General features: G+C 36.9%; 1 protein-coding gene across 6 annotated transcripts in view; it reads right to left on the bottom strand.

The window, feature by feature from the left end:
* atp11b (ATPase phospholipid transporting 11B (putative)) overlaps positions 1-11,650 on the bottom strand; it is a 60,716-nt gene extending 49,066 nt beyond the window's left edge. For 3 of the 6 annotated variants that reach the window (XR_006371973.1, XM_044130055.1, XM_044130059.1), the window contains exons 1-2: positions 10,926-11,028; positions 1,099-1,248 (exon numbers count right to left, since the gene is read on the bottom strand). Coding sequence is in view for 5 of the 6 variants with exons in the window: in XM_044130055.1 (XP_043985990.1) it covers positions 1,099-1,197 (99 nt within the window). In the remaining variant the exon portion in view is untranslated. Of the gene's footprint in view, positions 1-1,098; positions 1,249-10,921; positions 11,058-11,291 lie in introns of those variants that run through there. The other 3 variants (XM_044130056.1, XM_044130057.1, XM_044130058.1) reach the window with 3 other exon arrangements.
* Positions 11,651-13,357: the final 1,707 nt, after the last annotated feature.

Raw genomic sequence — 13,357 nt, 5'->3', positions numbered from 1 at the left:
AACGCCAAACCATTTGTAGCAAAAGATGTATCTCCAGTTAAAAATACTTCCTGCTTGAATTAGCATAATTACAGCACATGGCTAATCTGATGCTAATCTTTTGGTCTAACCGATTCATAGTTGGATTAGGGAGGAACCGATCCACTTTTACTGATATGAAGTTTAGAATTCGATAAAATAAAACAACAGCTGAATTAACTTCAAATGTTTTTGGTTTGTTTTGCAAACAGACATAAATATGATAACTCTGCACCGGTGCAGCTCCCTTAAACACACCGACAGCTTCTCTAGTTTGGTCAAACGTCAAAACATCTTTAATTTGTTCAGTCAGCTCAATTAGCAACAAAATAGGTAATGTAAAAACAAACAATAAAGAAACAGAAACTGACAAAAACAGGTTGAATACTTTGGTCAAATATGTGAAAAGAAACAGCAACAAACCTTTCAAATGGTTCAGAAAGTAAAATTAAGAATTCTAAATATAATGCAAAATAAATAATAAGGCATAGCGTCGCTCAGAGCACAAAGCGTAGAATAGATCTGCACTTATAGATCAGGTATATTGCCTCCAATACCCGGTCTAGAATTTTTTCAACATTGAATCAATACAGATATAAATATTGGATCGGTGCATCTCTAAATTGGTGCTTCATGAGTGTTTTGGTTTTTTTTTTACTGAATTTGAACCAGGTGAAGCCAAAATGCCAGCTGAGTTTCGGGTAAAACATTTCCGCAAATTGTAAATATTTTTTCTACAGTTTTGGCCCAATTACTGGTCTGACTGTGTTGTCCTTTGGCTTTCTTTCTTCAGTCTGCATTTTCTAGCTAATTAACTGTTAGTAAATTAGTTGATTCATCTGGTCTCACCAAACCAACACAGGTAATAAAATTATTGACGGCAAACGGCATCTCCCAGTTTTTACTTTGGATCAGTGATTTGCAGAAATTTCTCATCTGGTCAGAACTCTAAAGTCTCACAGGGTGGTAAAGATCAGTAAAGAAACAGCTTCCTAAATGATAAGACTAGAATAAAAGAATAAAAAAAGCTACGCAGAGTAACATCCTGGTTATGAATGACCTACACTGAGACTGATGTACCTGATTCGCCTCTGTGCTGGGGACTGCTTCGGGTGATTCACAGGAAAGGCTCAATTTAAGATGAAGCTGAACTCGAAGGCTGAGGCGCTCGAGACTCATGATTTACTTTGGACACCAGAGTTTCGGTTTTTGAAGAACCTGCAATTGATGCTGTTGGATTTCAAAGGGAAGTTGTGAAATAAACTGAACGGCTTGGCACCAAAACGCATGAAAGAGCCGCCGCCGTCGTCATAGCAACCCTCCAGACCGCCCAGGTCTTCTGGTTCTGGTCCGCTCTGCGTCCCCAGAACCAGAACCAAATATAGAGAAGCAGCAATCAGCTTCTATGCTCCTCTAATCTGGAGCAAGCTTCCAGAAAACTGCAACGTTGCTGAAACACTGACTTCCTGGTTAGTGTTACAGGTAACACTTCATTTGAAGGGGTGAGCATAAAACTGACATCACAAACATGGAGGAGTCTCCGTCACAATGTTTGTAAGTGTTGTTATGAAGTGTCATTTGGTAAATAATGACATTTTGTTTTAAGTGTCATTATAACATAATGAAAAGTTATCACTTTTAATGCACCTTTTAAGGCAACTATGCTTTAAAAGCAGGGCTGAAACGATTCCTCAAATGATTTGAGTACCTCAATTATTAAAATTTATCTGCCTCAAAGCTTTGTAGATTATGTTTTATTATTTAGCGCACCGTTTTTCGGCCGGGTGATTATTTGTGTTGCACAGCATTGTCACTTCTGCCTGAGTTGTTGATGAAAGCTAAATGTTAGCAACATAATGTCCAATTTTCAATTACGGCCTCCGGATTTCATTGTTTTCAGGGGACCAATAAGCATCCTTAAAATGACGGGAGCGAACGGCAGCTTTTCTCCTCCTGGAGCTGCTGGTTCAGAGCAGTAAAGGTTTATTTATACGGGTGAGCAGATAGACTGAACACGATAGACTGATGAACAAAAGTGTCAAATCCCGTCGCTAACATGAACACAAAAGTTGTAAATGTCCGGGAAAGGTGAGAGTTCATCTATTACACTGACTGAAATTGAACAAACTAAAAGCTGGACTATAGACATATTTTTGTAAGCGTATTTGTGAGCCTACCTTTTTAAGTTGAATATAATTTCAGATTTTTGTATAACTTTTCTTAAGGTTACCTTTGAAAGTGAGCTGTTATTGTTACAGGTTAATTTTCCAAACTACATAAAAGTAACCGTTAGGGATGCTCAAATGTGAAAAATTGGACTGATGTTGATATCTGACAGCAACACTCCTGTTATGCTAGATTTACCAATGTTTTGTTTCAGCAATATTTTTTTTTTTATCAGATTACTCGATTAAACATAAGAATAATCGACAGATTAATCGATTACTAAAATATTGGTTTACAACAGTCTAATTTAAGTGTCATTATTTATTGAACAATGCAAAGTTGACAATGGATTTTTAATGCAACTTTGCTTTAAAATGTCATTATTTACAGAATGACACTTCATGACAACAGTTATAAACGTTTACAAAGATTCCTTCATGTCAGTATTGAGTTACCGAGTTGCCTTTGATTGCTAGTAACTGGAACGTTGATCAATATATCTGGCACATACATCTTGATGATTTTGATCATGGTATTTGATAAAATGTAATGTTTTTGCTCATTTCATAATTGACCATTTAAATGATGAATTGCCTTGTTGCTGAAATGGGTGAAACAAGTAAACTTGAGTAGATGGGCAGAGTCGTTCATTTCAAGGAAGGCCACAGATGGTAAAAAAAAAAAAAAGCAATTATAATCCTGTGAATGATTAAAACTTTCTGCTGAAAGTACTTCATTAAATACTTACTGAACAAAGTAAGCAAAGCTGTAGTTTGAAAGTGTAAATTATAAATCGGGGATACTGAAGGAGGTCCAGGCCAGAAACCCAACATGCAACAGAGCAACTGCTTGGTGACTCAGCTACATCAACAAACTATTATACATTTCCATATATCCTACATGAACCGTATAATAGTATGTCTACAGTAATACGCACTTTACTTACTGCTCCATTAAAGGATTAAGAGTTTAGTAATGAAACATTTTACATTAATATCAGCATGGCAGTTAGCCAGGTTGGCTAACTGAGAGCAGATTGCCAAATCACTTTAGTCTTTTAACAAAAACAAAAAAAACTTTGACTATTTGATCACATAAACACGACATGAAGCTCACAATATCCCCCCAGCTTCCTGCCGGAGGGCAAAACGCTGCTCACTAACAGTGACTACCGTTGGTTTTAGCTGCCAAGTTGTCAACATAAGGTGCTAAATCTTAAATCTATGCCTAATATACAACAGCAAAAGGGAAGCAGTGCTTTGCTATTAATTGTCAATACTACGACAACTAGACAACAAGTTCAGAAAAAAGATTTAATTTACCAAAGAAAAAAAAAGATAGCAATAGAGAGGGAAGAAGGTCAGTCATGCTAGCTTGACTCTAGATGGGCTGCAGAATTCAGCGTTTTGGTTTAGTTAAAACATTTTAAAAAACTGCGACCTACACACCAACTCTGACAGATCATCAGTAGAGCAGGGGCTTAAGCTATCTAATTAACCACTGCTGTGTTAGATTAGAAAACTGATACATTAGTAGTGTTCTTGTCAGTTGCTATGGTAACGGGTCTAGAGCGTCACATAGAGCAGAAAAAAAAAAAAGAATAAAATAGGCTATGAGTTGTTCTTGAACAATTTTTCTATTATTTTTGCCTTTGCTGTGGCACATTGCACTGAGCTAAAACCAACACTGGAGTCTCTTCAGAACTTTATTTGTTGACATCGGACTGAAGTTGCTCAAGTGTTTTGCTTTCATTCTTGACAGCCTGCTATGATTTCAGTTGGCCGCCTGCCATGACTATTCTCAGACTGAAGCATGTAGTCTTTAACTTGGCAGCTAAAACCAACGGTAGTCACCGTTAGCGAGCAGCTTTTTGCTCTCCGGCAGGAAGCTGGGGGGATATTGTGAGCTTCATGTCGTGTTTATGTGATCAAATAGTCAAAGTTTCTAAAGTGATTTGGCAATCTGCTCTCAGTTAGCCAACCTGGCTAATTGCCATGCTGATATTAATGAAAAATGTTTCATTACCAAACTCTAAACCCTTTAAGAACAATTAGACGGGAACCTTTAGAGGCTTAGGAAAGTACATCAGCCCATTTTTAGAAAATAGAAAAATGCACCAGTAACTACGCAAGGCGCTGTGACACTGGCTGCGTTTCCAATAGAGCTTTGGAACCAACGTCACCGAGTACGTATGGCGCAGTCGCTCAATACCCAGGCCATAAATCTCCTTTTCGTTAGCTCTGATAGCTTGGCCCTTAGCCCCCTCGCGTTTTTTACAGGCAGAAAAACAAGTCAGTTTTCCATCTTTTTACCGTTTCGGTCGTGTGATCGGACATTACATCCAATAACGCAGCAAGTTCGCACCATTGCTAAATTATTTTAAGTAACTTAGATTCAAAATATCTGAGAGACAGTCGTTTTTGTCGGTTATGTTTATGGCCCCTCAAGATGGCTCTCATAACCCTACGTCTAGAGCAGTGATGTCATGTTCCAAAGCTCTGTTACCGTATAGTTGCAAAATTGGAAATAAAGTTAAAAAATTGAATGGAAATGCCAGTTTAGACAAAAACTCATTTTTTGATAACACATTTTTTCTCTAGGTTGAGGGGGTTTGTCAGCTGCATCATAATGTGTATTTTGCTAAACTACAATGGAAATACCTTTTTCGCGTCACACGTTTCACAGGATAACAGGATGTTGGTACTGGTAGAAACGACAAATGAAAGCAACAGGAAGTAGTTGGAGAGTGACAGCATGGCATGTTTTTAATAACTTATCGTGAAGAAAGCATGTGATTTTAGATGCATATTTTTATTTAACGGATATGTTGAAATTTTGTTTTTCGACATTAGCAAAACATCAACAAAGTTGTAGCAGAAACTCAGCTACTGCCACAGAAATGCACTAAGCAGAAGTGGGTACGGAGGATGTACATAAACCTGAAAGGCTGGGGTCAAAGGTTATGTCAACTATGGCTGGACCAACAAAACAAAAAATTCTGGTATTGTTTCAAGAAACTTAAAAGTGGTTTCTGTCATTGCAAAGCCAAAACCTTAAAAAAAAAAAAGTGCATATTTTTACGCAATAACTTCAACAGAGCTTGACAAATGTAACTTCTGAATGTGGCCATCAGGTCAAACTTCAGGAACTAAGACAATGTTTTTGACCACAGCTTTTACAAAACATTCATCATTTCAGAAATACCTCCAAACTCAGAAGGCTGATGTCTAAATGGGAACTTTAAACTTTTTTTGTCTCATCCAGATAATTGTAATTAATTTTTTACATGTTATATGTAAAAAAACACTTTCTGTTCATCCTCAAAATTTGAATGGATCTATTTCTAAACAGAGCTTCCTTTGGTTTTTTGTTATTTTGAGTCTAGATTCTTTTAAAAAGCTGCTGAAAAGTTCTTATTCAAAAGTGTTGTGGCTTTGGGAAGCCAATTTGTAAATATGTAAAATGACATATTTACAAAATGCCATGAAGAAAATGTACCTTACTGCAACATTTATTGCCAGTTTGCAACAAAGAAAAAATGATGGCACCTAGATAATAAAAAAAATGTAATAGTCCTGCAAATCAGAGATGCAAAGTAATGCTAAGGAAGATCTACTATAAAAATATTTTATAGAAAGAGGTGAATGCAGGAAGCATTACTTTTAAACAGTTTTTACTAAACTTTTTTTTATTAATCTTACAGTTTATGAATGGAAAAAAACAACCTGTACTAATAAACTGGAATTTTGCACAACTGAATTAAACGTAAACACAAAGCGGCTGACATTAGACTTTTCATTCCTTCTCTTCCAGACTCAGAAGCCCACATCAATTTAAAGGCAGACAGATAATTACTCCCTGCCTAAAGCCTACAAGTCCCAGAGCACATTGGTGGAGTCACCGCCATGATGAACAGCACAAAAAACAACCAGAGCTGAGCTCAGAGTCGTGTTAAAGACAAAAAAGTTTTCTGTCTGAAACAGAAATCATGAAAAAATAATAGTGGCTTTAAACCTCATGACTGATGATAATCACAATAACTGCACAGAAAAGCAACAACATGGCAAGACAAAGCTGCACTCTCTGAAAGCAGCTACTTTATGCCATTCTTTATTGATACAGTACAGTTATAAAACTTGTTCTGGAGTGAATTGGGTTGCAGCCACCCGTAGTAACATGCTCATATTTTCTTTCTCTAGCGTTTCTGTACACGTAGCAACAATGATGGAGTGGTACAAGATTATTTTCCAGTTGTTTTACTGCTTTCTGACAGCAGATTATTAGTTTTTACGACAATGTCCGTAAGAGATCCTGCAGGAAACTATAAGTAACGACGCCCTGTATGAGGTGTGCAAGTCAGTAATATTACTTTTTATCTCAGGGCTGTATAGCAGAACCAAAAAGAAAATGTGTCAGTGTGAGTTTTCACAGATGCTCGTTACATAAGCTATGATTACAGAAGGTTTTCATGGTGTAAATGCAGAAGTCAATGCATGATGTCAGCTCTGCGTATGTAGGACGTTTGACATTAAAAGCCAGTCGAACCGCCACTCCAACATCTTTCTCCTCTTTTCTGTGTTAAAAAGAAACTAGAGGAGAGAGAAGAAGCAGCAGGCGGACGGCCGCCCTCTGACAGGCCTTTTAATTAGGCCAGGTGTGCTAAGGTGCAATTTAATTAAACTCTTAATTAACTGGGCAGGTCAGTTATAACAGAGAGGTTGAATTAGCCGGGTTTATCTCAAATTACGTCCCAAACTCTCTGGTCAGGTAACGGCCGAGGATTAACCTCTGCAAACAGGAAAAAAACTAAAGTTTGAAATTTAAACACAGTCAAAGAGTCAGTGTTTCCAGCAGCAGGAAGTAGTCAAGGTTATTTTACTTAACTAAAATGGATAAAATAACAAAAACTGAAACTGAGAAAACATTTCCATAAACTGAAATAAATAATGAAGAAAACTAATAACTGGAACTATAACCTGTGGTTTAAAACATGATAAAATTGTAGAAATACTATCCTTCATTTTTGTGTTTGACTATTTATTAGCCTTTTGATTTTTCTTCCACACACACAAGCAGTTTACAGCAGGTGTTGGTAAATTACGGTCGCTGGTCTGCAAAATGGCAACGGCAAAAGTTGGGAGAAAACTCCAGAGTCTGTTGGTTGATCAACAATAACTGGGTCCATTTTTTGAAAAAAGATTTTTTTCCTGTCAAGTTTTTATTATCGATGTTAACATAAACACAACACTTTGACCTTTTTGAATTCCAGGGTTTCCCTCAGTGTATGTGAAGCCTGGCGGGCCTCCAGGCTTTACTTTCGCCTCAGCCGGGCTAAGCATCGTTTAGCTTAGCTTAATGTTTGTCTTTTTAAAGTTAGAGATTTAGGAGTTGGTGTTTAGATTAGTAATGTCCTCCAATAACATGCAATAACCTAGTGACATTTTCTAATTTCCTGTCAAGTCAGAAACTGGCAGGTTTTCTGGGGGGAAACCCTGATTTCTGCATCTAAACATTAACCAAAGCATCAAAATACTAAAACTAATACTACAACTAATAAAAATTAATCAAAAGAATATTTAGACCAATCTAAATATTTAGATTTACCTAAATATTTAGATGTCTAGTTTTTTAGAGTGAGACTAGAAAACTCACTCTAAAAACTCAATAAAACCAATTGAATTAGACAAAAAGTCACAACAAAACTAAACTAAACTAATGAAAGACCCAGTAACCCTGGAACTGGTCAGTGATCAACAGATGGGAGTTTAAAAAAAAAAATCAACTGAACTCATTCTTTACTGTGACATCATGGTTAAAGCATGAGTAACTTATCTCACATATTCACACACCCTGCAACAGTCTCTCCATTTATTAACCGAATACTGAGAGTCAATGAAGGCCTGTTTTGATACAGGCTGTAAAACAAAGAGCAACTTGCTCGCTTAAAACTTGCTTCTGGTTTGAACTTCCTCAGTTAAAACCAGAACTGCAACATTTCTCAAGCAAAATCCTGTAAATCTAGTATCCAACGATGCTTTACGACTTAGAGCAGCAACTTTAAAATGGCAACATGCATTTCTGTAATACTACTGCTGAATTTAGTCTGAGTATTCTGGTCACAATAAGATTATTCTTTTATAACAAGCCACAAGCTAAAGCATGAAGTATAATCAGCAGGTCTGGGCCTGTTGGCGACTTCAGTACCAGACATGTCCTCCACTCAATCACAGCATTTTATTTATTCTGGTTAGCAGAGTTGGTAATTATTTACTTGAGTAACTTTTGAAGAAATGTACTTTTAGGAGTATTTTTTTACTTATTTTACTTCTACTAGAGTAATTTTATAATGAAATATTTCTACTCTTACTTAAAATAAATTTCTGAATTTTCTTCCCACTGAATGAAAAGCCAACATGTTTTAACTAAAAATTCACCAGACACAGAAACACACCTGCAGTTTCTGTTAAAAGTTTTTTAATGAAAGAAACCGATTATGAAACATGATATTTTACCTGATTTTGTTACTTATATGAATTATTGTCGTTTCGGTTCTTAAAATGCCAAAAATTCCACTTACCTTTATCTTTTGTTCTGTTTGATTGTGTAATCTTTAAATATTAAATGATTGATAATTTGACCAGTAACTCGGAAAACTTTTTACCAAATACATTTTTACTCTTACTTGAGTAACTTCTTGGCTACTTTGTAATTTTACTTGAGTACAAATATGCTGAAGTAGTGCTACTCTTAAGGATCATTTTTAGGTACTCTGCCCAGCTCTGTTAGTTAGGAGTTTCAAGACCTTTCTGACTTTTGCAGGCTCCAACATTTAAAGACATTAGCATTTTCATGTCGAGTCTAATTTTTAAGCCACACTTCAACAAATCAATTCACAAATCTTTACACTGTAAAACCATAATACAGTAACCAATTATGAAACAAGTAATCAACATAACATTTTGTCAAAAGCTATCATAAAACTCAACTGATCCAGTTACTAGGAACCAAAAGCAGCTCTGACCCGGTGGGTTTTAGTCTAGATTTAAAGGAACTCAGTGTTTCAGACGTTTTGTAGTTTTCTGGAAGTTTGTTCCAGATCTGTGGTGCAAAGAAGCTGAAAGCTGCTTCTCCATGTTCGGTTCTGGTTCTGGGGATACACAGCAGAACCAGAACCAGAAGACCTGATAGGTCTTGGGAGGTTGCTATGACAACAGCAGCAGGTCTTTAATGTATTGTGGTGCCAAGCCGTTCAGTGATTTATAAACTAACAGAAGTATTTAAAGTTTATTCTCTGGAAGGACTGTAGAACTGGGTGATGGATTTAGTCAGAACTCCAGCAGCAGCGTTCTGGATCAGCTGCAGCTGGAGGATTATTTTTAGACAGTCCTGTGTATAGTAATAAATGTGACCAAAGATGAACGCATGGAGGAGTTTCTCTAGATCCTCGAAATGTTTTTCAGCTGCTAGAAGGCTGAATTTGTAACCATCTTTATGTGTCTTTGAAAGTTCAGGTCCGAGTACTTCACTGCACGTTTCAAGCTGTAATAACTGAAGCTGTGTGCTGACTGATTTATTTTGGATATTTAAAGTGTCTTTCAGTACAAGTGTTAAATGTTCATTAGAATTTAAAGTTTGTTGACATTGAGAATGTGTTCTTTCATTATTACCATTATGTTGCTAGAAAATGGTCTCAAAAAGACAATATTATCAGTTATTACAGTCACATCTGCGACAATTTATCGTCCAGAAACATTTCATATCGTGACAGGTCAACACATAATGAGCAGTAGCTCGTAATAATGATTTAGCTGCTATATTCTAATGAGTGTTATAGTTTGTGATTATTGGTTAATCGGTTTTTATTTTGCTGGTTTAACCATTACATCAAAACCCGCTTCCTTTTTGCTATTGAGGATCTGAATTTGGATTGTTTTAAAATAAAAATAAAAAATAAAATCACACTGATAACATCAACTAAATCTACCTACTTCCCAGGACATAGCATCAACCAATATAATGGTGTCATCCACTGTTTCTCTCTCTTCTTTTAACTTTTTAATTTTCATTAACATGAAAAGTACTTCTACAGGTTTCTTCCAGTTAAAGGGGAGATTTTCCTCTCCACTGTCGCTACATGCATGCTCAGTATGAGAGATTGCTGCAAAATCAAGGATTTTGGTCCAGAAGGAGTGAATGCTGCAGTCAATGACTTTCTGTAATGTTTTGTTTTTCTTAAAAATAAATTATTGCTCAGTCAAACCCCTGAAATGTAACTTCATGTCACTAAAAGAAATTTATAAAAGCCACAAAATTGCAAAATTGGAGATTGATTTTATTTTCTGTCATGCTCCAAACTATTTACATATTTCACATAAACTGAGAAGCAGAAATCTGACATTTCTATTGTTTTATCGCGGAAATGGGCTTCCATTCAAACAAGTAAAATACCGGGAGATTTTATTACTAATATTTTTTTTAGGCTACTTTGTTTGTTTTTAATCCATATGTGATCTCAATAAATTTCAGCCATTGTGTGTATTAGCAGTTAACACAACAATGGCCGTTTAAAAGTTATCTTGAAAGTTAAAAAGACAAATCAAACGTTTTTAAATATTCTACTGAGGGAGAGCTAATGTGCAACCAACTGCTAAACTCAAGCTAGTTAGGAAAAAAAAGGAAAAAAACGCAGTTTTTAAGTGCTGTATTAAAAGTTTGAGAGGACTCGGTGTAACTTTACCTACTTTTACGTTGTTAGCCATCTAGTTGGTCCATATTCCACAGAAACCGGTCCAAGCTGGATTAAAACTGTAGCAAATTGTTACTTAAAACTGAGTTTAAACCCGAACGCGACCCGTTGTTTAGTTCCAAACAGCTGAGCTACCAACCGCCAGCTAGCTCCGAAGGTAGACGTTAGCCAACCGTAACGTCTACCTGACGGAAGACGACAATGTTTTAAACACCTCGACAACAGCTAAAAAGGCTAGGTTAGCCTGCTAAAATCCAGCCAAATAAAGTTCGTACATCTCTCCGAGAGGTGAGGCGTGCGTTAAATTTGGGGTATTGTTGGAAAGCGGCGCTAATACGAGGCAGAGAAAGCATTTTTTTACCAGCTGCTGCCGTATCCACCGCAGCATCTTGACAGGATACGCTCCGGAGAAGCCAGCACAAGACGTTAGCCCCGCGCTAGCACCAAGCTACTCCGACGAAGCAGTCCAGAAGCCGCAATATATCCTCCGAGAGGCAGCTCTCCCTGGTCGCATTGCGTGGCTCATTCGTACAATGCGACTCCTCATAAAGCAGGCGCTTCAAAACGTCCCCATTGCGCCGTGGACAGCGCCGGACAAATGATTACAAGTAAAAGTGACAGAGGAGAGTCCCAGTGCTACATTTCCCCCCCTCTCTCTCTCTCTGCTTTGCCACGATCACTTTACACGGACACACACGCCTACTGTCACACACCAACTTATAGCTCAGTGAGGCGCATACACTGGCTGATCTCTCTGCAGCCTATGAACGCCCCCTGTCTGTAAAATAAAATATTTATTTTATGACAAACCAACACACAAAAAGCTCACATTGGTAAGGAAGAAGGAACAGGAGGCACCAACTTCACTTTTTTGTTTACAAACTAAATTATGAAAAGTGTGGTGTTCAGTCTCCTTCAGCATGTAACTTTTGTAAATACTTTTTTGCATATCTGTTGAAACTGTACTTTAGAGACAATCTGTGAAAACACTGAGGCCAGTGCTAAATAGAAGCAACCAATCAGAGCCAGGAGGCGGGTGTTAGTGCTGTCAATCACTATCTTATTCCCTTGGAGCTAGCATAGCCTGTTGTGAATGCTCAGGCTTGTTCCTATAGCCACAGATGACCACGAATAAACGATTTTTGTGTAATGCAAGTTCTTACAGGAAAATTATTAGCACAATGAGTACAAGAGACTGATTGACAGCGCTAAGACCCTCCTCCTGGCTCTGGTTGGTTGTTTTTGACCAGAGAGGTGCATTTCTTCAGCAATAGATTAAGGAGTAGATGGAGAAGTTCATTCCTTTCGCAGATTATCTGTCTCACATTATACTATTATAGTGACAGTTTTAACAAATATCTAAAAACCACAGCTGCTGTATGCAGATTTTAAATAAAATGTTTTTTTCTTTATCACCACCTTTCTAAAATAATGGCTTTTTTTGTTTTTTTTATTTAAAAATGTAGGCAAAAAGAAAAAAATCTCTCAGGCTGTGAATATAGGAAGGTGATATTTCTTAAACTTTCACCATATCCTGATGGTTTAAGACAGATAATAACTGAGCCATTATTACTGTCTGAAGAAATGTGCCAATAACAACCAATCAGAGCCAGGAGGAGGATCTTAACGCTGTCAATCACCCTCATGTTGCAACTTACCAGAAGTCTGAGATTTTCACATTTGAGTATTTTTGCTACAAATGATTAAGCACTAAAGGAATGCTGTTAAAATTTTTAAAAATTCTTATTAAAAAAATAAACTATTTGCATCTTGTAATGCATTTCTAATATTGTATAAAAAAGGCCTAAGTGGTTAAATGAAAATCAGCATAATGTGCCAATTTTAATTCAATTAATCAATTAAAATATGTTTTATTCTTTCAGATTGTTTTATAAAGCATGAGACTTAAAGTCTAAATAACTGCAGTATCTGTGAGATGTTGGTGAATATGTTCCACTTTCAGCCGTGTTGCATTTGACTGAAAACATGCAGTCGTTAGCTGCTGAAGGAGCTAATGCTAATGATCCGGTGTAATCGATGTGTGCCAGCAGCTATATTTGGAGCAGAACAGCTGCAGCCGCCCCCTCTATCTCTCCATCTCTCTTTAACTCTGGTTAGTGGACATGTTTGGATGTTTTCCACCGATCCAAATGCTTTTATTCTTGCTTTATAAGGCGACCCATTCAGCAAATTGTTTTGTTTTCCAATTGGATCCCTATGTGGGTGTTAAAAATAAATGAAATTATGGGATTTAGTTCAGGTTTATTGTCAATGTGATGGTGCAAAACTACTAAAGTGGTTTTTTTGTTGCTTTGTAAAAGAAGACATGTTACAAACTCTGTTCAAAAAGGCAGATTTCCTCTGAAAATCCAGGATTTAATCCGCTGCCTGCTGCGCTTCACCCCATGTGACAGAAATCTCTAGTTT

The sequence above is a fragment of the Gambusia affinis genome, linkage group LG10 (genome assembly GCF_019740435.1).
Source record: "Gambusia affinis linkage group LG10, SWU_Gaff_1.0, whole genome shotgun sequence".
In the NCBI taxonomy this organism is placed as follows: domain Eukaryota; kingdom Metazoa; phylum Chordata; class Actinopteri; order Cyprinodontiformes; family Poeciliidae; genus Gambusia; species Gambusia affinis.
This window is presented reverse-complemented; position numbering and strand designations above follow the sequence as displayed.